The 26,337-nt window shown below is 32.9% G+C and overlaps 1 protein-coding gene across 2 annotated transcripts in view; it reads left to right on the forward strand.

The window, feature by feature from the left end:
* LOC109248522 (bifunctional heparan sulfate N-deacetylase/N-sulfotransferase 4) overlaps nucleotides 1-26,337 on the forward strand; it is a 417,596-nt gene that overhangs the window by 154,831 nt on the left and 236,428 nt on the right. For both annotated transcript variants that reach the window (XM_019418297.2, XM_019418308.2), the window contains exon 3: nucleotides 17,436-18,661. In XM_019418297.2, coding sequence (XP_019273842.1) covers nucleotides 17,684-18,661 — 978 coding nt within the window. In that variant the 5' untranslated portion in view covers nucleotides 17,436-17,683. The remainder of the gene's footprint in view (nucleotides 1-17,435; nucleotides 18,662-26,337) is intronic.

The following is a 26,337-nucleotide window of genomic DNA, read 5'->3' on the forward strand; positions in this document are numbered from 1 at the left end:
GAAAATTGGGTCTCTCAACATGGAATTTACTGTGCGGTTTTGATGAAATGGTGAGGGTGAACCTGATTGGAGCAGACTCCAAGGGGGTGAGGGGAAGCATAAATATTCCATAGACAAGGAAAAAAAAATGTGTGTGTGTGTGTGTGTGTGTGTGTGTGTGTGTGTGTGTGTGTGTGTAGTGACCACATGAAACAGAAAAATATTACTGTAGTGATGTCTTCAAGGAGTGGGTGATAAAGCCTGGAACTAGTGCACAAGTCAATGATAGTCCTTATCCAGAGTGGATAATTCATCCAGTAGAGAACATCTACTCACATGAGTAGGTGCGGGTACCAGGAAATTACAGAAATTCTATGCTTGCTACTGTGTTCTCTGTGAAATAGAAATCAAGATCATCAGCTGAGAGTGAGGGAAAGAAAAGAAATGTTCGAAGTTTGAAGAGAGAGGAAAAGGGTACATGATAGTCATCTAGGAGAAGGAATAGTTAATGAAGAAAATATAGCAAGATTGCCAGCATCATTAAAGACCCTCTGGAAACCATTGATTATAAATTTAAAAAGAGAATAATCAGTTTGGTGATGTTCCATTCATCTTCAGAGTTGCAGGCACACAAATGGGAGATTGTGGGATTTGGCCAGTGTTGTTTAGACAAATGTGCATCATAAAACAAAAAAGGATAAAAAGGTTTGAGTATATGAAATAAAATGAATATAATAATTGGTTAGAGAATTTAAACTGGGTGAGAAGGAGTGTAAGGCCATGAGAGAGAGAGAGAGAGAGAGAGAGAGAGAGAGAGAGAGAGAGAGAGAAAGTAAAAAGTGAAAGGATCACGGCTGAAAGATGCTAAGAGTTTGAAACATTGTTGCAGTCGGGGTGATAGGTTCAGGATGTCTATCCTGGTCAGCTGGACCATGGTCTCTTTGAAGGCACTAGGGAAGGATCTGTTCCAGGCCTCTCTCCTGACTCTTGGCAGTTCCTTGGCTTGTGGCAGCATCATTGCAAACTTCAGATGCCATTCTCCCTGTGCCCATGTCTCTATTGAATTTCCCCATTTTGTAAGGACACCGTCATATTGGTTTAGAGATCTACTATACTTCAGTATTACCTTATCTTAACTAATTATATCTGTAATAACTTTATTTTCAAATAAGGTTACATTGTGAGGTACAAGGATCTAAAATTTCAATATGCAAATTTTAGGGGGACACGAGTCAACCTATAGGATCTACTCTCTACTTTGTCATGCTATTTCTTTTTTTGTAACTATGGTGAATAAATATTTTGTTTAGAAATTTTACATCTCATATTTGTGGATTACATTGCCCATACTTTCCATTTTTGTATTATCCCTTTATTATTATTATCCCTTATTAATTTTGTATTAACCCTTTATTAGTACTATCAAGGTTATAGTAGCTTCATAAAATTGACAGGTATTGCCCTTTTTTTCATTTCTTTTAAAAAATGATTGTGTATGATTGGAATTATTTATTCCTTGAAACTTTGATAGGACCTTCTGGTAAAGGAATCTGAGTGGAGTTTTCTTTATGGAAATTTTTTAACTGTTAATTCAAAATCTTGCATTTTGCATTATTCATTTTGAGGCTTTTTGAAAATTTTTTTTCAGGTGTTTTATGTAAATTCCACTTACCATTCAGTGTAATATTAGTTTCAGGTATAGAATTTAGTGATTCATCATTTATATAAAACACTCAGTGCACATCACAAGTGCACTCTTACTCCCCATTACCTATTTCAGCCTTCCTCCAACCCACCATTTCCTCTGAAAATAATCAGTTTTTTCTCTGTAGTTAAAGGTCTAGGAGCACCTGGGTGGCTTAGTTAGTTAAGCGTCTCACTCTTGATATCAGCTCAGGTCATGATCTCACAGTTGCAAGAACCAGCCACACCATGGGTTTCACGCTGGGCATGGAGCCTGCTTAAGATTCTCTCTCTCCTCTCCCTCTTCCCTCACCCCCAAAAATGAGTCTGTTTCTTGGTTTTCCTCTCTTTTCCCTCCTACCATGTTCATTTGTTTTGTTTCTTAAATTTCACATATGAGTGAAATCATATGGTATCTGTCTCTCTGTCTTATTTTACTTAGCATAATACTCTCTAGCTCCATCCACATCATGGCAAATAGCAAGATTTCATTCTTTTTTTATGGCTGAGTAATATTCCATCGTGGAGATGTCTTTTAAATCAATTTTATAAAGCTATATATTTTTTGGAAACTTTACTTAAATTTATTTAAAATAAAACTTTTTGTTATAAATTCATCAATGATTTTCTTTTATATTTTTAATGACTAAGCACATGTAGTGTCTTCTTTTTCGCATTCCTATCAGGTTTGTGTAATTTACTTTTTTTTATCTTAATGTCAGCAGATGTTTGTCCATTTTATTAGCCTTTTAAAAAGAATTAGGTTTTGGCTTTATTTTTCTCTTTACTGCATTTCTTATCTGATTACTTTCTGCTCATTTTTGTTGTCTGTCTTTCTTCTATGTTTGTTACTATTTTAGTTGTCATTTTCTAGCTTCTTGAGAGGAATGTTTACCTTATTAACTTATTAATTTTCATACTTTTCTCTTTTCAAGTATATGCTACTTAGGCTTTAAATTTCTCTAAACATTACAATAACTAAATCTACAAATTTTGATATATGTTATATGGGATATAATTTGTAACATGATTTTTCTTTGCCATAAGTTTTTTAAGGTTATGTTTTTTTTTAATTTCAAATGTATGAGAATTTACTAATTATTTTATTAAGTTCCTAGTAATTACACTGTGGTGATAGTATATCTCTATATGATTTTTAGTTCTTAGAAATTTGTTGAGACTTGCTTTGGGGCTCAGTATGATTAATATTTATAAATATTTCCAAATTCAATATGTATTGTACAACTGTTGAATATCATGCTTTAAATATGTCTTTTAAGCCAAGTTTGTGAATCATGTTGTTTAGGTCTCCTTAGGTCATCTATCCAACTTTTCAAACAATTCTTAAGAAATGTTATACATTTTTCACTATGATTAGGAATTTGTAAATATCACCTTATAGCCCTGCCTATTTCTGCTTTATACATTTAAGGCTATATTAGATGCATGAAAATTTAAATTTTAAGGATTTCCTAGCAAACTGAGACTTTTATCAATATTAAGTGATTTCTGTACTCTAGTAATTCTTTTTGCCTTAAATTTATTTTTATGATACTCACCTAGCTTTATCCGCTTTCTTTTAATTAAAATATTTCTGATACATTTTTCCAGATGTTTATTTTCACACACTCTTTTATGTGTCACTTGTAAACAACATACACTTAAATTTATTGTTTTCTTTTAAGTCAATCTGACAATCTCTATTTTTAAAAGATAATTTATTTGTACTTAATGTAATTATTAATATAGAATTATGTATTTATTTTGTGTTTTCTGTTAGTCCTACCTACTCTAGCTTTCCTTTTCTCTCCTCTCCTTTATTCTTTTTCTTTAATTGAATATTTTCATACATTTCCTTTTTTCTCCTCTACTAGCTTTGAAGACATATATTATTTATTAGTTTCACTAGAAATCAGAATATGAATATTAACTTACCAAAGTCTAAGTCAGTTAATATCATGACCTTACTACATGGCACTTAGAACATTTTTATTACATTTATTACCTTTTCACTTCATTGGCCTTACTTATTTCAATTAGTTTTTGTTTTATTTTTAGTTCTATCATGATTTATTATTATACCATTTTACATACTTAAGGTCATTTAAACTAACTCACAATTTTATAAATTCTATGTTCACTCTGTTCAGCAGTTTGAATACTCATTATGTGTTTGAGAAATTCATGATCTTATGAGTTTCTACCTTTTTTTTTTTTAATTTTAACATTTATTTATTTTTGAGACAGAGAGAGACAGAGCATGAATGGGGGAGGGGCAGAGAGAGAGGGAGACACAGAATCGGAAGCAGGCTCCAGGCTCTGAGCCATCAGCCCAGAGCCCGACGCGGGGCTCGAACCCATGGACCGCGAGATCGTGACCTGAGCTGAAGTCGGATGCTTAACCAACTGAGCCACCCAGGCGCCCCGAGTTTCTACCTTTTAACTTTAGGTATCAGTTCACTATTTCCCAGCCTTTCACAGAGCCAATTAATAGAAATGCCCTAGCAGACTTTGAATCAGAAGCTGGTGAGGCGAAGAAGCAGATCCAGAAATGATTCCCTTTATCGAAGGTATTTTCATCCACAACCATGTTCCAGAGGCGTTAATAGGGTTGTCTCTTGAAGAACTGCCCACACTTCAATATTACCTGTGAAGATTGCACAATATTTGGTTATGGCCACTCTTTCAAAATGAGCCAAAATGATTGGGAGGTGTGTGTATATATGTGGGATTGTGGCCTTTTCCACAAAATAAGCAGAATGATCTGACTAAACCTAATTAAGAACTATTTTTTGGAGTGCATTTTCAATCACCCTGATGTTTGCATTCCAGTTATAGTTCGTAACATGTTACCATTTTGTTCAGTACCCATTTATGATATATTCTGTGATACTTAACATGATTTCTTAGTTCCTAAAAGTGCTTTTCTTTAACAAACTTTTAAATCAAATTGGAGAAAAATCTCAGTATGACTAGAAATAAATTGCATTATACATTTGTATATATTACTCAGGATGATTAATGTGAGGATATTTCATTGCACATACAACCTTCAAATAATCCATCATCTTTCAAATCATCTGCAAATCAGATCCTTATAAGAAGATATTCTTACATATTCTCAGGTAAATGATAAATTATAATGGAAGCACATAATGCTATAATTCTAAGATGTAACTATGAACAGAAGTTAGTGTCTAGAAATCTTCTTTGCAAATAAGTCATAATTCCATTCTAAACAGAGATTATAAGCACAATTTTAAATTATTTTGAATATAGCTCTTACATTTTATATTTCCACGTCAGAACTGAGAATTTAGAGTAAATTGGGAGATGACCTAAATCATGGTGTACACACTTCTCTTTTTTATATAAGTTTTTTATTATTCATTTTATGTTTTTTCTTCACTTTTAAGATATTAAAGAGGTCATTTAAGCATATTCAAAATTTTAGAAATCATGTGTTTTTTGGGAAAATGAAATTATTGTGCAAATATGTTCGCATAATAGAGAAATGTGAAACTCTATTTTACCCTCCCCCCAAAAGCATATTTCCTTATTCCCTTAAGAAATAAAATAAATAAATTCTAGAGAAAATAGTAATTTGGAAACAATATATGGAAAAGCTGGTTTTATACACCTTTTAATTACAGATATTATTATTCTACTTCCTTAAAAAAGATTTAGATGTTAAAAGTTCACCAAAACTAGCAAGATACTAAGTAGAGGTGATATTTCATTTATCGCTTTCTTGGCAAAGCAGAAAAAAGAAGAAAAAGGAGGAAGAAGAGGAGGAAGAGGAGGAGAAGGAGAGTTATTCAATAAAAAAAAAAACAGAAATAAGAATTTAGAAAGAGAATCTTACAAGCAATATATTGGTTGTTTATTACAAACTGAGCAAGAAAATTGACTAAATGTATTTGATGTAGAATTATAGCATAATTGATGTTTTAATATTAAGAATCACTGGTATTTCTCTTATATCAACATTAGGATGTTTTTTTCCTGACGGAAAGTTGCCTATGAGCACTGTACTAACCTAGTTAGCACTTTCTTTTTTTTGGTAAACTGTCAAAGGAGAGAGCAGGTGCTGTCTAGTTTTGCAATAAAAGCAAGAGCATACCGCCCTCTGGTGTTGAAAAAGCTAGGAGATCCAAAGATTGGAAACACAGAAATAATGCATTTAAAAACAAATGTCTTATTTTCTCTTTAAATAAATGTGATATACAAATATATAGTTAACATTTTGAATCCTGGAAAATAAATGCCAAATATGATTTTTAACCTATTTTTTAGACTTGGTTACAAAAAACATGTTGACTAGACAGAAAATGTTATCTTTAATATTTTACTTTTTTTGGTAATTTTAATTACATTGTTTTAATTATAGTTTTGGATGAGCATTTTAAAAGTTTAGTAAAGATAAATTAGTTATAATACTTTATCTCCTAGTATTTTTAATTACTTTGGCTTATATTATAAAAATTAGCTGTAAATTTCTTTTAATTGTTAAAAAAGTAAAGAACACAACTCTGAAGCACAGATCACTCAACTGGAAGAGGTGATTTTATAGGTCCTTTTGTAGCCAGATTCAGTGCCTAGTGAAAAATCTTTTCCATTGCCTGAAATGCAAGATGAAGGATTGACTGAAAAGTTCATAAGAAAAAGTCTTCTAGAAAATAACATAAACAGAAAGTTAATGATTGAAATTCAAAGAGAAACTTATTTATCATTGTATCCCCAAAATTATAGACTGAGACCAAGTAAATCTGGGGAACAATATACCAACATTAATATCTATAATCCAAATATCTTCAGCCCACCACTGCCTGTGGGTACAAATGTAGTCAAAGATACTAAGAGCCTACATACTACTAGCTCTTCTCTCTTGTCACACAGTCATTTCAGTGCCCTTCAGGGTCTCATCGTGATTGCCATTTGGTAGGTTCATCTTGGATTTCTGGCCTGTCACCAGTCTTCCTACCCAGAAATTACTGAATGTGTCCCAGCAAGGCCACTGCAGCAGGCACCCACCATGGAAACACTATTGTGCGTACAGAGCCATAGCTTCCAATCCCTCCGGTGCTCTGTGTGCACTAGGGTCTTCACCAAATTCTGCAAATCAACTTAGGTAAATGGTTAGAAGTGTACTTGCCACTCCCTGAATATTCAAGTTGATCACAGATGCCAGGACCTATCTCAGGGGTAGATGAAACTTTGACTTTTGAGGATCCTACCACTCTTTTTACTACAAGTATTTTATTTGCCTTTTAGGAGCAGATAAATATGAATTTTGTGTTTTAATATTCAAATTTGGACTTATCAGACACAATTGATGCATCATTATATTCTAGTTATAAGTAAATTTAAAGATAATTTGGTTGTAATTGATTTTCTAATTTTCAAAACCTTAGATGTGAAGTCTCAGATTCTTGTTCTAATAGAACTATTATAAATATTATAACATGGAATATCAATTTAACTGAATTATGATTATTAAAATTCTATACATCTAATTTAGTATTGGGTTATGCTTGAGGGTAGAGGGAGGAGTTTAGTGTGAAAAGATAATATACAGACTAGGCTACTGAAAATTTACCCACAATCATCTTGGGAAGAAACATAGATCAATAAAAATGTAAAGGTATCACAAAAAAGATAGGGAGAACTTGCTCTTCTGATATTTAAATATTATTGGGAAAAATATTGCCAGCGACCAGCGTAAACAAGGAAGACTTATTATTCACCAGATTAATGAATTTTAGAGTTTAAAGCAACTTAATGTTAGCAAACTCACCCCCTTTTAAAATTTTCTATTTACATTTTTGGTAATATTTTTATATAGTACATTCTTTATATAAAAGTAGTACATTGTTCTTATAGTAAATTCAAATGATACAGAAAAGTATAAGAAATACAGAGATGATCAGCCTTTTGATGAGCATTCTTTTAAATCTTCCTTGATGAATGGATACATGAAAATCAAAAGATAAACAATTATGTTAGGTTTCTTTATTTTTCTAATGAAGAAACTGAAGCTCAGACTTGTTCTTCTACCTGTACTTTCCTGGAGAAAATAGCATTTTCTCCCAAGGTATACCTTGGGGTAGAGAATGAAGGTGAATATATGTCGGATGTGAATAAGTTATTGAATTGGCATGATTATTTTCTGCATGTGACAAATATTCTTTGCTTGACAAATTTAGTCAGTCTCCTGAACCTTCTTGTAGGCCTATCTGTGCACTTTCTTGTAAAATCTAGTTTTACCAAGAGCCCTGCTAATTCAATTGTGCCAGAACCTCCCACCTTCAATATCTGATCACCTTTGATATATAATTCCTCATCTTCCATCATCCCCCAAATGATGTCTGAGCACTGTGGCATATCTTAAGCAAGAATCCTTTTAGGTGGATTTAGCCAGAACCCCTCCTTACTCACTTAATTTTCTAGTCACTGACCTCTACCCTATCCCTTGGCTATAAATCCCCACTCACCCATGCTGTATTGAGTTGAGCCCAATCTCTTTACCCCACTATAAAACTGCTGTCTTTCTTATACCTGTCATAATAGTCCTGAATAAAGTTGATCTTACCTCTTCACAAGTATTGAATATTTTGTTCTTTAAATGTGCTATACAAAGTGGTCTACAAAGTGCTGTAGATTCCATGCTGAATAAATCACAGTCCCTGGCTTCATGAAGTTCATGGATAATTAGATTGAAATATCCTGTGATAGAGGCTATCCTAGGATAGCACATTGGAGACATACTCATCTAAACTAGCTTTTGCAAGGTCAGGAGTGATTTTTCTTGGAATAGTTTTATCTAACTTGAATTTGTTAAAATGAGTAAGAGCTGACTAGATTTAGATATGGCAGAGACAACATTGGTCAATCCAGAACTGCAAATTGTTCAACATGTAAAGTGTGGGAATGACAAGATAAATGGATTTTGTAAGAGAAACTCTTTCAAAAAGCTTGACTATAAAGGTAAAGAAATATATTAAGGCAGTTGCTTGGGTTGGGGTGATGTAGCTGTGGTAAAACATTTTATGAAGATGTGAGTTAAACTTTTTAAGAAAATTATACCTGGAGTCTCAAACTAAAATAAATATGGGGCCAAACATGTAGACTAAGAGTAGCAAGCAAATGGTGGAGACTAAAATCATTCAGATATCAAAATATTGTTAAGTACCAAACAAAACATATGTAGATATTTTTACGGTCATTACTAAGAAATGATTGCCCCCAGATTTTAACTAAGTCCTCATAAAAGAGAGGTAGAAGTTCTAGAAAAGAGGCAGGGGAGAAAAAGTTTGTCTTTACAAGAAATACCCATTTTCCATGCATCAGGAAGCAAATAAGTAAGGTGAAAATTTCTTAGGTGTGAGAAATATTGATGGCAGTCAACTCGGCTCCCAAGGTGATGTTCAGCTAGTTCAACCCTCATTTTCTATTTTCATGTAAAGGAAAATAGAATTAGATAGTGGGGCTATCAGGCTTAGAAATTATTGAAATTGTCAAAATATGTCTAGGAATGGAAATGAAAAAACAATAATGGATACAAGAAGGGTTTCATCATTTCCCTTTTATTGTAACTAATTATGTTATAATTTTAAGTAATACCATAGGATAAAATTATTTTTTGTATAATCACAACCACATAAAAACATATATAAACAAATACAACTACATAAAAACTACATAAAAACAAATTACGTATAGAGAAACAACTAGAAATACATGAAGTTTTTGTTAACAAATGTTTGCAAATTTTCATGCTTTTGTAGTAGAAATATACATAATTTTGCAAAGAAAAAACTTAGTGTCAGTTTTTAAAAACATTTTTAACATCTCCTTTGTAGATGAGACAATTTCCAGAAAAAGAGTTGAGAGAAAATTGTTCATAAGACTATATCTAAACAAGGAAGCATACCATATATTTAATTTCTTCAGTCATCTTTTTAGTTCCCTTATAAATTGCTTATTTGGAATGAGAAGAAAATGGAAATAGAAAATGGAAACGTTGTTACATAGATCGCTGTTTAATGCTCATACTCATCACATTAAATCTAATTTGCAAAAAAGTTAAACTGTTAAGGGTAAAAGTTAAGAAGTTAAAGGTAACTTTAAAACCATCCAGTGTCAAGACAGGGAAAAAAAGAGAAAAATTTTCTGGAAATGAAAGGAAGATAATAAATAAACAGGAGAAATTAAGAATAGATGAAAATAAAAGAACTTAGGTATTTTTTATGATGATATGAGCTACCGTTGAATTTGCAGATATACCTGGAAAATATTAGACTGTTAATAAAGGTTAATACATTTATATGTTGAATGGATGCTGGATGAATGCCTCCCCTATGGGAGAAAATAGTAGCATATCCAAAATGGAACTGAATTTTAGACACCCCAGCTGGTCCTACTTTAATTCTGAATATCACAGTAAACATTACCCCCAAATCTACACAAAAATGAGAGAGATGTCAAAGATCTATCTCAAAATCATCTCAAGGTCCTAAGGGAATTGTTTGAATTTTAGAGTTCCTTTGAACAAATACAGGCATTCAAAGGTGTTTAATGCTATTTAATTCTGGATTATACCTTCTGGAGATGTTATTATTTCATTGGTGTTAAAGGCAAAATTTGATGATGAAATCTTGACTATAAGAACAAATACAGAGTTCTATGCAATGATTCATTTACTAGATCTCTCCACTTGGTCACAAATAGCATTTCTGCTACTTATTTGTAAGTTTTAAATGCCAAAGAGAAAAAATATCCAATTAGTGTTTTCCTTCTTCTCAAAGTTCTTATGTTTTTCTAATAAACAAGATAAATATATAGATATTTGCATTTTTATTTTAATAAAAGTGAACTCTTCCTTTTGAAAAATCATGTTGTTTTTCTGCTCTAGAAAACAAGACCTATGAAAATGGTAAATAGGCACTATATATATATATATCTCCAGGAAATGGTGATAAAAGAAATCGCCTGACATTTACTCTTCTATTTACTGAGTTGCTTTCATAATCTTTTGAAGTGTGAATATAGCTGATAGCTCAGAGCTATGTACCTAGTATAATATTATTTTACAATATAATATGGTGGTAGTAATGTTATCATTATGTTGGAAATGACACTTTTAAGAGTGTGTACTGATAAAAACGCACACTTTGGGGACTAAAATAAATTTATATTATGTCACTGAAATCAAGAAAATATGAAGTGTATAAAAGTTCAGTAACAGTCACTGGTTATAAGAGTAGAAAAAATCATTATTTCAGAAAATCATAAACTAAGCATACTGTTTTTATTTTGATTAAATATAACAATTACTCATCATGCAGTACCTTCATTTTGAAAAAGTTGTATACATAGGTATGGTTGTTGAAGCCTGGACGCTAAAAGGAGCTCCAAGGGATCAAACCATGTGATATCCACCAATTCTTAGTCTCAAATTCTGTTGAATAATAATGGATATTTTTAGAAAGCACTCAGAATCTTAAGAGACTAAATCCATCTTTGGCTAAAGCCTCTATGATATTTATTATTCTCTTAAAACCAGGTTAAATAATTTGAATTAGCTGTGCCTTCTGGAGTAATGTTTTTCAGGAATCTTTTACTCTGACCCAGAAAAGAAATCACCCCATTGGGATTCAAAAACACATAAAATATATACACACAAAGCTAACAAACTCATGTTTCCTAAAGCGCTACTTACCCTCACTACATGAAGTACATCAATATTTTTATTTTGGTCTATTTCATTGCCATTTATGTGTTGGTGAATTATAATTTTGGGAAAAATGCATCTGTCTTGAAAGATGATTATAAATTTTGGAATTCTCCCTAAGAGAGTGTGAGGGCCATCAATATATGGGAATAAATGGTTAAATGTTTACATATCACAATTTTAATTAAAACCATTGCTTTATTAATATGAAATATAAGCTAATTCTTTATAATATTCCTAAGATAAAAGAAAGAACTCAGGAAGCATATGAAAATGAGATACTTGGTAAAATATGCCCTCCCACCCCATGTATCATGAAAAGTCAAAGTTGAATTATTCCAAATTCTTCAGTCATCTCAGCTTACAACACAGTTTCTTTTGTGCTAATCCAGTTCTCTTCTAGATTGTTTTCTGCCTTTTGGGTAGATATTTCTGGCTTTGAATATCTGAAATAAATTCAGATGAAATATTCAAATTTAAATAAAACTTGCTGATATCTGTGTTAAATTATTGTTATACTAACAGTTAAATTCTTGGTTTCATCTAACTTGGTTTTTCTCACCAGTGCAATGGTGGCATATAGAACACTGGCATCAAAAATCACCAGGAGCATGATCTCAGTCCCTTTTCTAAACCCTCTAAATCCCGAATTCCTCATTTTAAAAATAGACTAATAATGACTAACTAACAGGGTGATGAATGCAAAAAAATGTACTATAATGACTGTCAAGAAGTAACCACTTATTAAATGCTAGTAAATATTATTGTATTTTTTTTCAATTTCAGCTAACTTTAATGAGCCTCTGTGATCATCTGTATAGCTCATGATACCACCTTCAAAAAAGAAAAAGTCACTCATAAATTCATTGTGATTCCTAGCCCCTAGCTTACTTCTGAATTTTCTTCTTTCCAAAAAATAGCAATAACTATAATACTTTCTTCAGTTGCCTTGTTTAATAATTCCTCTACTGCTACCAGAAATTACTAGAAATTTACAATGTTTGAGAACTCTTGGTAAATGGATTTCACAAACTGTATTTTTTTAAAAAATCTATAAATTTTGGAAATAAGTCAAAGAACATTTTAAAAACAGATATACAAAACAATAATTTCACATTACCTAATCTTCAAAGAGAGTGAAAGATTCTGAGAGATATTTATTCCACTACTACTGAGGTGATGAGTCACATTTGGAAGGTGAAAAGAAAAGAAAAGAAGAGAAGAGAGATGAGAAGAGAAGACGAAAGAAAGAAAAAAGAAAAGAAAAGAGAAAAGAAGAAAAAGAGAAAAGAAAAGAAGCCAGCAAGGAAGCCAGCACCTAAAAGCTTCCTTTTTTTTTCTCACCAAAGCCTGCACAGGGGTCATGCAGCTGCACTTTTTTGGGGATATGTTGTCACAAAAAATAATGAATAGGTGTCTCCAAATTTTTAAAGTAGATTTATTAGGACAGGTGAAAGGCAGATTTAGCAGACTTGGGATCAAAGCCTATTTAACTTGCTTGGTATGGTGGTTAAGGAAATGTAACCTAACAAATGCTCTTTACTTGTTCATCCATGCATTTGCCCATTCATTCTATAAGAAAAACATCATGATGTAAGGGGAAAACAGGGCAAAGAGCTCCTGCTTGTGCCTTTTGTTTCCAGCTGGTCTCAGATTCATCCTGCACAATGCACTGGATTAAGGTAAAGTCGAAACTAGCATATCACTAAAGACTCCTTAAGAATACATGATACATATTTTTAGGATTTTGAAATAGCATTTGATGTCTTCACTATTACCCTTAAATGAATATGCCTATTTTTTATGTCTAATTTAACATCTGTCTTTTTAAAAATGATCTCAATTTTATTGACTTTTCCAAGGTTCTTAAGTTGGTGTTCCTACCCTACACTCTGCCTTGTTTTTTTTTTTGTTTGTTGTTTGTTTGTTTTTTCCTTTGTAAGGGACACAGCACTATATAATAAACCTACTTTTCCTCCATGTGTTTCTTCTTTATACTCACACTACTGCCACCCTCATTACACTTCTGACTCCAGATATATGGGGCAATGCTTTGTGACACCGATTGGTTGTCCTACAATTCAATTCAATCTGGCACTAACCAGAGTTATTTCAGACCCCACATGTTTAGGGCTCAGTCCTAGGACACTGCCCCTCACCTTCTGAAGATACCAATTGCAAGTTGTAGGTCCCCAGGTTTTCCACAACCACTCTGACTTTGAGACAAATCAGAGGTTCTTATGACCTCACCTTGGATTCGGATTTGATGGTTTGCTAGGAAAGTCACAAAACTTAGGGAACCACTTATTTCATTTACCAATTTACTGTATGATAAAAGATACAGATGAACAGCCAGATAAAGAGATACATAAGATAAAGTATGGTAGGGTCCTAAGCACAAGAGTTTCTGTCCCTATGGAGTTGGGGTGCATCCACATTTGTGGATATGTTCACCAACCTGGAAGCTCTCCAGATCCCAAAACCTTGGGAATTTTATGGAGGCTTCATCATGTAGGCATGATCCATTATTGACCTAGTTTCCAGTCCCTCTCCCCTTCCTGTAGGATGAGGGTGAGGCTAAAAGTTCTAAGCATCTAAACAGGGCGTGGTCTTTTTAGTGACCACCAGGAACCCACCAAGCATTGCCTCATTAGAACAAAAGATACTGCTCTCACCCAGGAAATTCCAAGAACTTTAGGAGCTCTGTGTCAGGAACCAGTGTCAAAAACCAAATATTATATCTAAAGATGCTCTTAGTGCTCTTATTGTAGGAAATAACAAGTCTTTTAGGAGCTTTATGCCAGCAACAGGAGGACAGATACACATGTATGTATGTGTATATACATATTTTTTTCTATTACTTCACAACAAGAGATTCAGGCAAATCACAGACTGCATTGCTTTGGCATCCCAAACAATGCCAAACCTCTTCTGTCTCAGGCATAGGACATAAGTAAACATCTCTGGTTTACCATCTTTTATTTTCCAGACTTCTCACTTGCACTGCCTAATTTTTGTTAGGGAAGGATAAGTGGGAGGACTGAATGGGAAGAAGGATAAGTCCTTAGGTTAAAATACACACACACACACACACACACACACACACACACACACACACACACACACGTTCACATTCAAACTCACATATCCACAATGGTGATAATATGTATCTCTCATTCTTCTAACTCTGAACATATTAATGTTAAATAAATGTCATATTTAAATTTTATTTATTCTTTTGGTTGGCAGATTCTAGTTCCATATGCTTTTTAATTTTTTTTCACTATTACATATTAAGATGAGCCATTCTAATATGCAAAACTGACATCTCATCCTTTGTGTATTCAAAAATAAAAATCACATCTTTAATGTCAGAATAGATAAGGATTTAACAAAGTAGTGTCATCCATTTTTTAAATTCCTTACTAAATTGCCTCTTAAAATACTAAGCAAACCCACAAAGTATGTGAATTAGTCTGTTCTTGTGGGTGATCCAGGGGATGGGGTGGGGTGGGGATGGAGCTAATTCCCTGTACACTTAACGGATTTTAAAACCAAATACATGAGCTTGGAGAAATCTAGCAGTAGATATAATATAAGACTGCATAATTTCCTTTGGCGAATTTCAAATTTTTCAATATTTATTATACATATTGTTTAATTTAATTTTTAGTTTTAAAATGAACTTTATGGCCATGTTCATATATACACAAAACTAGAGGATACAGCATAATTGATTTGTACATTTTAATCAAATCAAAACCTTTTCATTGCTGTATTTCATTTCTTTTATTAAAATACAATTCAGTTTGTTTATAGAGAATAGAGTATTTTGATACTTGAAAAGTTTTTGGAGATCAAATAATTATCTTAAATAATTATTTTTGATAGCAGTATTAGTAAGTGCCTAACATGGAAGTTAATTTTTCTTTAAAGTAAATATGAAACCACTAGGGGGATTTTTCAAATTGGTAAAAATTCAAGTCTATATATAAATAGAATCTGAAGAATTGAAATGTTTGGTAGAAATTTAAAAATTTTTAATTGTGGATAGTTGAGGTTGTTTTTATTTTTTCCCAAAATCTAAGGCATAGACAAACGTTATTCAACTGTTGAATTTTATTTAAATTACCAGGAAAAATGTATTTCAGAACATCAGAACATAAAAATATAAAATGGGAGTAGTATCATATTATAGTTTAATCATTTAGTCTAATAATCTTTTTTTGATGTCCATTTATTTGTGTTTGAGAAAGAGGAGAGGCAGAGAGAGATGGGAACAGAGGATCCAAAGTGCACTTTCATCACAGAGCAATCGCAGGGCAGGTGGGGCTCAAACTCACTAACTGCGATATCATGGTCATGACCTGAGCTGAGACTGGATGCTCAACCAAAGAGTCACCCAGATGCTCCATAGTTTAATAATCTTTTAATCATTAATAGCTATTAATTACACAGGTTCTTCAAATTAAAAAAAAACCCAAAAACCTATAAAATATTTACAAAATGATACAATATGTATAATATACAACTCATATTACATGTTAATTTGATTTTCTGTGATGTTGTATGTCAATAGTATTATTGTGTATTAAAGTATATGTGTCACAAATTGAAAACATGAACTTTTTTGATTGTTTTCTACTAGTTTGACAAGAGTTTGGTAAACTGGGAATTTGAAAATTCCATAGTCTAAACCAGTTTTGAGAATTAAGAAAATTTTTTATAGAAAGCAATTCACTAAAAATTAGAGTCATCCATCAAAACAAATAAAATAGAATAATGGAAAATTATATCCATTTGTGGTAAAGCCATTTGGGGAAAAATTTTTTTAATTCTCTCTACATTCTTTTTCTTTTGAACTAAAGAAAGTGATATGGAAATAGAACATATGATTATTAGATAAAATTTAATAATGAATAAATTATAATTTAACTATTAAATTATAATTTATTTTAAATCATAATGTATTAATAATTAATAATCATAATTAATAATGTTAATAATGAATATAATATCAATATTATAATTACATTAAAATAATAAATTTATTAATAATGAATAAAAATTCAAATTTAATTTCGATTATAGGGGCAAGCCAAATTTAGAATGTGCTTTAAGACAAACATGTCAAAGCTTTTCTTCTCATCTAGGCTTCCTGGCCTCTCATTAGAGGGGTCTGAGGATGGTTGTTCCCATTTTGTTCTTTCTCCTATAGCTCCTCCATCACTTTGCTTCTAAGAATAGAGAAAGAGAAATCCTGTGTATTTTGGCTGGTATGGTGAAGAAGACCAAGTGTCTCCCTGCAACTTCAGAAAAGGATGTGTTATTAAAGGGAAAAACCTGTAACAACTGTATATACTTAAGACAAAATCATTCCCTCAGCTTGGCACTCCAGATACTTAGCAGACACTTAGAACATGTTTCACTGTTCCAACGCATACACAAATATTTGATTTTCTAATTCTTTATGTAAATAATGTTTACCAGTCCTATAGAAGCAATCTTTATGGTTATTAACATTTTACACTAAAACTTTCTTTCTTAGCTCTCTCTTTTATAAGTTTATTTATTTATTTTGAGAGAGGGGGAAGTGGGGCAGAGAGAGAAAGGGAGACAAAGAATCCCAAGCAGGCTCCCTCCGAGCTGTCAGGACAGAGCCTGATGTGGGTCTTGAACTCACCAATCCATAAGATCATGACCTAAGCTAAAAGAAATCAGGAGTGGTGCGCTTAACCAACCAAGCCACCCAGATGCCTCTCTTAAGTCTTTTTTTTTTTTTTTTTTTGAGATGACTAGTTTGAAAAATGATCTCTTTCTTTGGCAAAATGAAATAGGAATCTGTATTCTTGAAGACATGAAAAAAATCTACTCTAATAGTAAAAACCTAGACTGTAAACTTTAAGCTATTAATATTTTAGCATATTAACACACTAAAATTATCTTTGATATGTATTTTTCTTATATATAAGCATCCACATCACATAAACATTTGTATTTATATTTCTGTCTTAGTCATTACATTTCTCCTTTTTTTCAGATAATGTTTAAAGGATTCTGCATCAGTCTTTGGTATTGGACATACTCAAAATCCCTTCTTCAACTTTTGCTCTCCTGGTCCATTGTCTTCCAGCTTTAACTTACTTGTGATCCCTTCAAACATTTTACATGGTTTGCAATGGTTACATGAACTTTTGGGAAGTGATAATTGCACCATCTCATACTTTATTCACTATGGCACTTTAGAAAAAGAAATTGGAAAAAACTTACAAAGCAGTATTTTAAAAAATGAATCTTATTGTGAAGCTTCGAAGAAGTTTTCGAACATTGATTGTTCTTTTAGCTACCTTTTGTTTGGTGAGCATTGTCATTTCTGCCTATTTCCTCTACTCTGGCTATAAACAGGAAATGACTGTTATTGAAACCACTGCAGAAGCAGAATGTGCTGACATCAAAATTCTACCATATCGGTCAATGGAGCTGAAAACAGTTAAACCTATTGATACATCCAAAACTGATCCTACTGTCCTCCTATTTGTGGAGAGCCAATATTCTCAACTTGGTCAAGATATCATAGCTATCTTGGAGTCTAGCCGATTTCAGTACCAAATGGTCATTGCCCCTGGCAAGGGGGATATACCTCCTCTTACAGATAATGGCAAAGGGAAATATATTTTAGTTATTTATGAAAATATTCTGAAGTATGTCAGCATGGACTCATGGAATCGAGAGCTTTTAGAAAAATACTGTGTGGAATACAGTGTTAGTATAATTGGTTTTCATAAAGCCAATGAGAACAGCTTACCAAGTACACAATTAAAAGGCTTTCCATTAAACCTTTTCAATAATCTAGCTCTAAAGGACTGTTTTGTCAACCCTCAGTCTCCTTTGCTGCATATTACCAAAGCCCCCAAGGTTGAGAAAGGCCCTCTTCCTGGGGAAGACTGGAGTATTTTCCAATATAATCATTCAACCTACCAGCCTGTGCTTTTAACTGAATTACAGACAGAAAAATTCCTTTCATCCTCATCCAGCAAACCACTCTATGCGACAGTGATTCAGGATCTGGGGCTTCATGATGGAATTCAGCGCGTTCTTTTTGGCAACAACTTAAACTTTTGGCTACACAAGCTCATCTTCATAGATGCCATCTCCTTCTTGTCAGGGAAGAGGCTGACACTGTCCTTGGACAGGTACATCCTTGTGGACATTGATGATATCTTTGTTGGGAAAGAGGGAACAAGGATGAATGTCAAAGATGTAAAGGTAAGAACATTTATAAATAACATCGTAATTTTTGTTTCACTAACTGTGGTATTAATAAAATGTAATTTTGAATATTTTAGATTCCTACTTATGCAAAGTTTTAAGATGCAGTATGTTTGAAATAAAATAGGCATTAAAAATATTGAACTAAGCCTTAACTATTCCTCACACACATACCCCAGATGCTTTGTAGGGGATAGAACTACAATATCCCAAAGAATATTTACAATTAATTTCCTTGCTCTTCTTAGACCTTGCTCAAGAACTCTGTAGAACTGGCTTTCTCCTTCTAGCACATGTTGCAGTTTGTAGCAGTGAGACCCATATAGTCATAAAACTCGATTCTTCGACTGATCCCCTGCCCTCCTTGGGTTTGACAGTGGTGGTTCAAATACAAGATGGAGAAGTACCTCTTGTAACTTCAAGTAAGCATAGTGTTTGTTTACATGAAATGTTAATATACTTGTAAATGTAGATATGAGCAAAAATGTAGTTTTATAGAGAATGCGTATTGGACTTGAACTCAGAACTCTTCCCTTATTATCTCTTTTATAAATTTATCATATTGTTTGGGTAACACAACAGTGTTTGACTTTATAACAAATTAACCTTGCGATTGTTACTAGATAAACAAAAAGCCAAATATGGTATACTAGGTTAGGTAGGTAATTCTAAGAATAATTCCTTCTTTTTTTTTAATCTTGATTCAGTATTCTCATTTGTGCCTATCTTGTCCTGTATGTAACTAAATTCATTCCTGGACAAATAATTGTAGCAAACTACAAACAGAAATAATACGACACAACTTAAAATTATAAAAGAACTAAAGATTATAAAGATCATATCATTTTTTATTCCTGCTGTTAAGCTTTTTATCCTCCAAAGATGAAACCTCAATACTACTTCAAAATGACAGCATTTTCCTATCCTGAGGCCTTATGACCAAGTAGTAAGACATGATTAAAACCAGTGAAGTAAGTTCACTTTCTAAAAATGTTCAAAGTACATGTGAACCGGTGGCCTCTATTTTTAATGAGCCACCAAATGAAGCATCACTTGACTGGTACCCAAATACTTCATTTTGGACATTGTTGTAAAGGGATTAAATGATGCCCCTTGAGTTCTGTCTAGATTTTTCTGTTTTTTTCTTACTTGTTTTGTATTTACTATTCCTTTAATTAATATAAACTATAGTTTTATATTTATTTCAGTATCATAAACAAGCGTTATATGTTTCAAAAGTTTCTCAAGTGATTCATATCCTGAAACCCTAAAAGGAGAGTGTTTCCTAATTTCAATTTAACAAAGTATATGAATTGAAAAACTTTATGACTCTAACAAACTTTTCCAGCCTAAATTCAGCTATTTCACTTACTCTCAATAAAAACTTACAAATAACTATTCACCACTATACAGTATTCACTGATGACTTTTTAAGTAACATAACCCCAAACAATAATGGAATACTGAAATTTAACAAAACTGGAACAATGTCACAGGCAGAGAAAGGATCAGAAAGATTGTATGTGTATGTGTGTGTGTGTGTGTCTATATATACATATATATATATATACACATACATATATATATACATATATATATAGACAGAGAGAGAGAGAGTGTGTATGTGCACATGTATCTTAATTATACACTCAACACACACACACCCACACACACACACTCACACACCCTGTCACTTTGAAAAAAATATTTTTTCATGCCCCTTTTGGTGTTGTTGCTGGTTCTTCCTCAGAACTATTAATCAAAGAGTATCAGAAAATTGATTGGAACTGAGGGTTATTACCCTCTTAGTTAATTAAAGGTCAAGAGGAAATACAACTTTCCAAATATAAAAATTCTAGTCCCAGTCCTTGGCATTTGATTTTTATTTTGACCTTATTTTTTGGATTAAAATGATTTTGTGGGGAAAATTTTAAATTATGTGTAGAAAAGTTCTTAATGCTCTCATGTTCTTCATTGTCATGTCCTTTTCTGGTATTGTAGCATTTAATCTTATACTTTGGTAAAGATGAGGAGAAATCTGTCCTCCTTCAAACTCTGCCCAAATTTTCTAAAGCAGAGGTATTGCATGGCTGCTGACATTTTTCTCTATTATACTGAAATGAGAGTACAGGTACTCTGTTCCTCAACAGAACACATTTAGGAAAGCTGGAGAGTTGTGTTTGAAAATTATTGGTTATATACATGACTGGACTCTTCTTGGGCCATTCACACAATTAGACCTGGAGTATATAGCTGGGAGCATTTAACAACAAACACACCTTTGTGTGCAATACCACCTCACGCTATTGACAAAAAATATATTAGTGTATTTTAGCTTGAGCACATTTTCCCATTTTGAGATAGAGATTCACGATCATACTGCTAAAGAATTAGCATTTTTAAGGTACAGCATTTGATGCAATAAAAAGAGCACATGTTTTCTTTTAATCGAACTTGAAAACCCGCATTCTTTTCACTACATGGTTCTGCCTGACCCAAGCTACCGTAGATCTAGCTTCTTTTAGAAACTTGCATATTTTATTTGATTTCATCATGCCTTCCTCCATCCAAAGCCACTGAGACAGAAATTAGTGTGTTCATTTCCAAGGCAAGCAAAATTAAGCTCACGCAGGTGCAGTAACTATCATCTAATTGCTGCCAAAATTTTATTGCATGTGTAAAAACTTAAGAGGGGCGCCTGGGTGGCTCAGTCGCTTAAGCGTCCCTCTTGATTTTGGCTTAGGTCATGATCACAAACTGAGCTGACAGCACACAGCCTGCTTGAGATTCTCTCTCCTTCTCTCTCTGTCCCTCCCCGGTTCTTGCTCTCTCTCTTTCTCTCTCTCTCTCAAAATAAATAAACTTAAAAACAAACCCTCAAGATAGAAGAAATTATTCATGTATATAATCTTCTAGAATTATATTTCAAAAGTTTGTAAAATATTAGCTATCAGTAAAGTCAGAAAATATGGTCATGTTTTGACCTGGGAATATTTCTGTGTAATCTTCAAGGCAATCAGAAAATATTCCTGTACATCTAAGGTTCTATTAGCAGTATGACCTCAGGTTATTTAGAGTGGTGTCTTAAACACTTGGATTTATTCTTTCCTAGTTTTGAAAACAAATTTTTTCATAATGGCCTTAATTACATGTATGTAAGCAAAAATAATAAAGGCCATCCTGATTATTAAAGTTTTAATTTTAAAAAACTTCTTGCAGTCAACTAATTAGATTTCTGTGGGAAATGGTTTACCCTTGGTTGAAACATTTGGTATAATCATAGATGTTTGGTAGAATTAAGATAATATATTCTTTTTTCATAGTTTCCTAAGACAGAATAAATGTTGTTTTTTTTTTTTTTTCCCAATGAGGGCTTTGAAAACATGAACATGGTAAATGTAAGCTTCCATATGGACAATGAAATCAGAATTATTTTTGATTCTACCAATAATTTTGGTACTTTAATCAATTTTGTGACCTCTTGTATTTTTTCTGTTGGCAGTAGGCATCACTATTAGCATTTTTATATGTCTTTACACTTCTTGAGAAAATTAATTTATTCATTTATTGAACATCTACTGTATATAAGACTATATCTAAAACAGTATATGTGTAATAAATCTGACATTCTTATTTAAAGTTCTATATGATCCAGTTCAATTTACCTTTTCAACATTTATTTGTAATACTTCTCAAAACACACTGCTTGTAGTAGGCTAGCCCCTGTCTATCCCTCAGCTGTAGCTTGTTCATGTCTACTTGACCTCTCAGTTTCTGTGCTTTGACTAACATATGTTTCCTGAATTGACCCATATTTCAAAAGATACCTTAAGTCCTACTTCTTATGAGAAAGTGACACATGTCCTAATGACCCTGGTAGGTGGTGATTTCTCTTTAAATTGAGTCCCTGAATAATCACTGACCTTAACTCTCACTTAGCATCCTCATGCACATGAGCCAACTTCAACATTAGACAGTGAGACAAGTTTTCTTATACATGTACTTTTGAGAAAGTATATAGCAAGAAAACTTAGACATGATTTGAAAATACTTCATTGACAATTATTGCACTGTCTTTAACTGTTTGGTGGATGCAGGACTAAATTAGTCATAGACTTGAGTTACTACATTAAGAAAAGTAATTTGAGTAGTTTTGTGGTTTGTCTCAAAACGAGTTGTTTGTACATTTTAAGTAGAGTCAGAATTAGAAAAAAATCTATGTTGTAAACCTAGAGTCTAAAAACAAACGGTTAGCAAGCTAATTGTTTTTTTTTTCTTTTCTTCTCTCCTCCCTGCCCCCCATATTGTTTTTAATGAATCTGTACCTAGACTAGGGTTAAGAATTGATCCAGATAAAACAATTTAGTGATATCTTAATATGGATGTTATCATGCACTTATTTGACTACATATTTCCTGAACTGAAAATCATATGTTCAAAAATTTAAAGTGCAAAAGAAATTGTGCAAATTGAATGACCGATACATGAAAGATGTTAAGTTAATAGATATAAAGGAGACAATTAATAAAAGATCTTACACTACAGGTAAATGATTTAGGGTTAGGTCCAATAGCTATGTGAAAGTCTCTTTTACACAAGAAAATGATACAATGAAAATATTTTGGCAATTTTTTATATTATTAATGTAAATATTTAAATAAAATCTCAGTTCAAACTTTTGTAGGAATTATGACATTTAAGAGGGACAAGGTTGCTATGAATAGGAAAGAAGAAATCTATCATAAAAGAAAATTTCAAAATCTTGATTAATCATTTGAATAAGGTTGGAAGAGAAAAGAAAAAAAAAAACTTATGATTTCTAAAGTTGTGATCTAATAAAATAAGAAATTATTGATGCTATGAATATCAGCACAGAAGATGAGAAGCTATATTGGTAATTGAAAGATTAGTTTTATAACATTTTAACATTATGACTGAAACATATTGCTACATCTGACAAATTAATAGAAAAAAATTTTTTTAGAATGCTTGATATCCTAGACTGAATGGAGTCATTATCAAAAAAGGGAGCTGAAAAGTAAAAATTATATGTGGTAAATGGAATCCAGATTTAACATATTAACCAGTGTAGATCCAGCAATGCAGAACAGTCCAGACAGTAGGAGTTGGATGGATGGCCCAGTCAGACAATCAAGCAAGCGGCATCTGAAAGTTGTTTGGCAGTTTCTAAGTAGGTGAGCAAGACATGTAATCAGTTAAGTGTAGCATAACAGCTGGGTAGTGGCCCAGGCAAGTAGGATCAGATTTTATCAAGATATTTCACAACAAACTGAAGATACTCAATCCTGGGATTAGTCTGTAGGCAAAAATAGTCTTCTATCTGAGAAAAAATGGCACAGAAGGCAGTGGCCCAATTATAGAAGAGTAAGATTTGACAATATATGACAACCTGGGGATCAACATAGGGAACATGACAAGGAACTTGGAAGGCAGGAGCTCAAGCATAAAATAACCCTATGCAGAAGAGAGGAGCCATCAGTTAGACCTGCTGAAATTGCAGCCCTGACAATGATCTAGAATTCTTAGGACTGTAAGGGAAGAGCTACATTTAGTTTCTCATGGAATCCTTAGATGCCCAGCTGCAATAATTATACTATTTCAAGTTGCTCAATTGGTTCAAAAGAAAAACAGACACTGTCGGAGGCTTATCATAGGAATGATTCATTTTCTGTATAAACTTAGTTAGAATCACTGTGTCAATTAAAATATTTTTGTAATTTGAGTTTGTCTTGGCTGAAAAGATATGCTCTATATAATGTATTTTGTCAAAGTCAGTAGTGAGTTCAGAAAACTCAGACAAAATTTGAGTTTTGTTTCCAAGCTTGGAAGAGGACAGCCACTATATGGAGGTATTTAATAAAAAAAATTTCCTGGATGCCTGGGTGGTTCAGTGGGTTAAGTGCCCTACTCTTGATTTCAGCTCATTTCATGATCTCACAGTCATGATATGGAGTCCTGCATCGAGCTCCACATGGGGCTTCGCGCTGGGCTCTTTTCAGGGCTCCATGCTATGCATGCTTAAGATTCTCTCTCTCCCTCTCTTTCTACCCCTCCCCAACTTGCACGTGCTCACTTTCTCTCATTCTCTCTCTGAAAAAGAAAACTCCTTCCTTCTTTTATTTATAATCATAATGTAAATGTCTCAGATTTTCTTTTCTTCTGAACTTTTTCATGTGGCACCATACATATGACTTTGTCAGTGGAAGAGAACACTATCTCTTCCAAAAGATATTTCTTCATGGAAGTAAATAAGGTCTCTACTTAAAAAAAATTACCAAAATTATATAAAAGTGCACTTTTAAATTATGGAATGAAAAAAAGAGAGAGAGAGAAAATATATACTGGTAATATCCCTCCAAATTGGGCATTTAACTAAAAACATTAACATTTTGTTTATTAACTTAAAATAATTTAATTCAATGTCCAAATCATTATTTCTCACCTATGGGCTCCACATTTTTTATTATAAAGTTTACACAAACATAAAATATTCAGTTCTTGTTTTCATTAGAATAGGCAGGACATGTTTCCAGTTATCTGCATTACAAGGTAGAATGCAATATATACCAAGACAAAATGTTGACAATGGGAAAAATAAGAGGGCCTAATTCTAAGAATCAGGGAAATTTCATGGAGGGGTGGCATCTGAGTCCTCTGTGATGGTATGACAGAACACTAGCAAATCAAGAAGAGGAAGTATATTCATGGTCAATGGATCAATCCAAGCTAATATCTGGCCAAAAATATCAGAATATTTTTGGGAATGGTAAGTTGTCTGTGTTGCTTGGATGATAAAGTAAGAGGTAGCAGTGTTATTAAATGCTGAATATGTTGGTTGTGGCCATAATACAGAGCTTTGTTGACAGAAGGATACTATTTGAGTCACTGAAGAATTTAAGCCAGAAAGTAACCTGATCAGGGCTGGGATCAAGAAAAGTATATTGTTTGAACGAGGGATATGTTTTTGTGGAGACCTGTCAAAAAATGTATTGCAACAATATAGAAATAATAATTCTTATTTATTTTTAAAAATAGGATTTATTTAGCATATTAATATACACTCAGCACTGTGCTAATGATTAACAGGCAGTATATCATTTAATACAGCAACACTAAAGAGGAAATATTTTGTACATTTGCTGAATGATTAAAATGAGGCTTGACAATATTAAGATACCCACCTAGCTAATAAGTGGCAGAGCAAACACACCCAAACTGTCATGCATGTCTAAGCTTTCTTTTAGAAATCAGTGCTGGGAGTTTGGATTTGAGTCTCAGTGCCAGCAGTAACCAGTTAACTTTGAACATCTTTATTAACCTCTCCAATTCTCAGATTATAGATCCATAACAGCAGTGTAAAGCGACCCAGTCCTTAGCATTGTAGTGAACCTTTAGAAAGATAAGGAGTGGAAAGTTTCTAGGATAGAGTCTGACCTGTAAGATTTACTCAGTTTAGCTCAGTGGTAGTTAGGATGGAACAGGGAGATTGGGAGAGGCCATGCAGAATTGATGGGACTTGGGCACCTACTCAATGGAGGGAGCAGAGAAAAAGGTGGAGATGTGGCATCATGGTTTTTCCTGGGGATATCCATTAATACATGCAGAATCAGGCAGAAGAAAAGGTGTCAGGAAAATGATATTGGTTTAAGGTC

The sequence above is a fragment of the Panthera pardus genome, unplaced genomic scaffold (assembly GCF_024362965.1).
Source record: "Panthera pardus isolate Hobbes unplaced genomic scaffold, ASM2436296v1 HiC_scaffold_13, whole genome shotgun sequence".
NCBI lineage: Eukaryota > Metazoa > Chordata > Mammalia > Carnivora > Felidae > Panthera > Panthera pardus.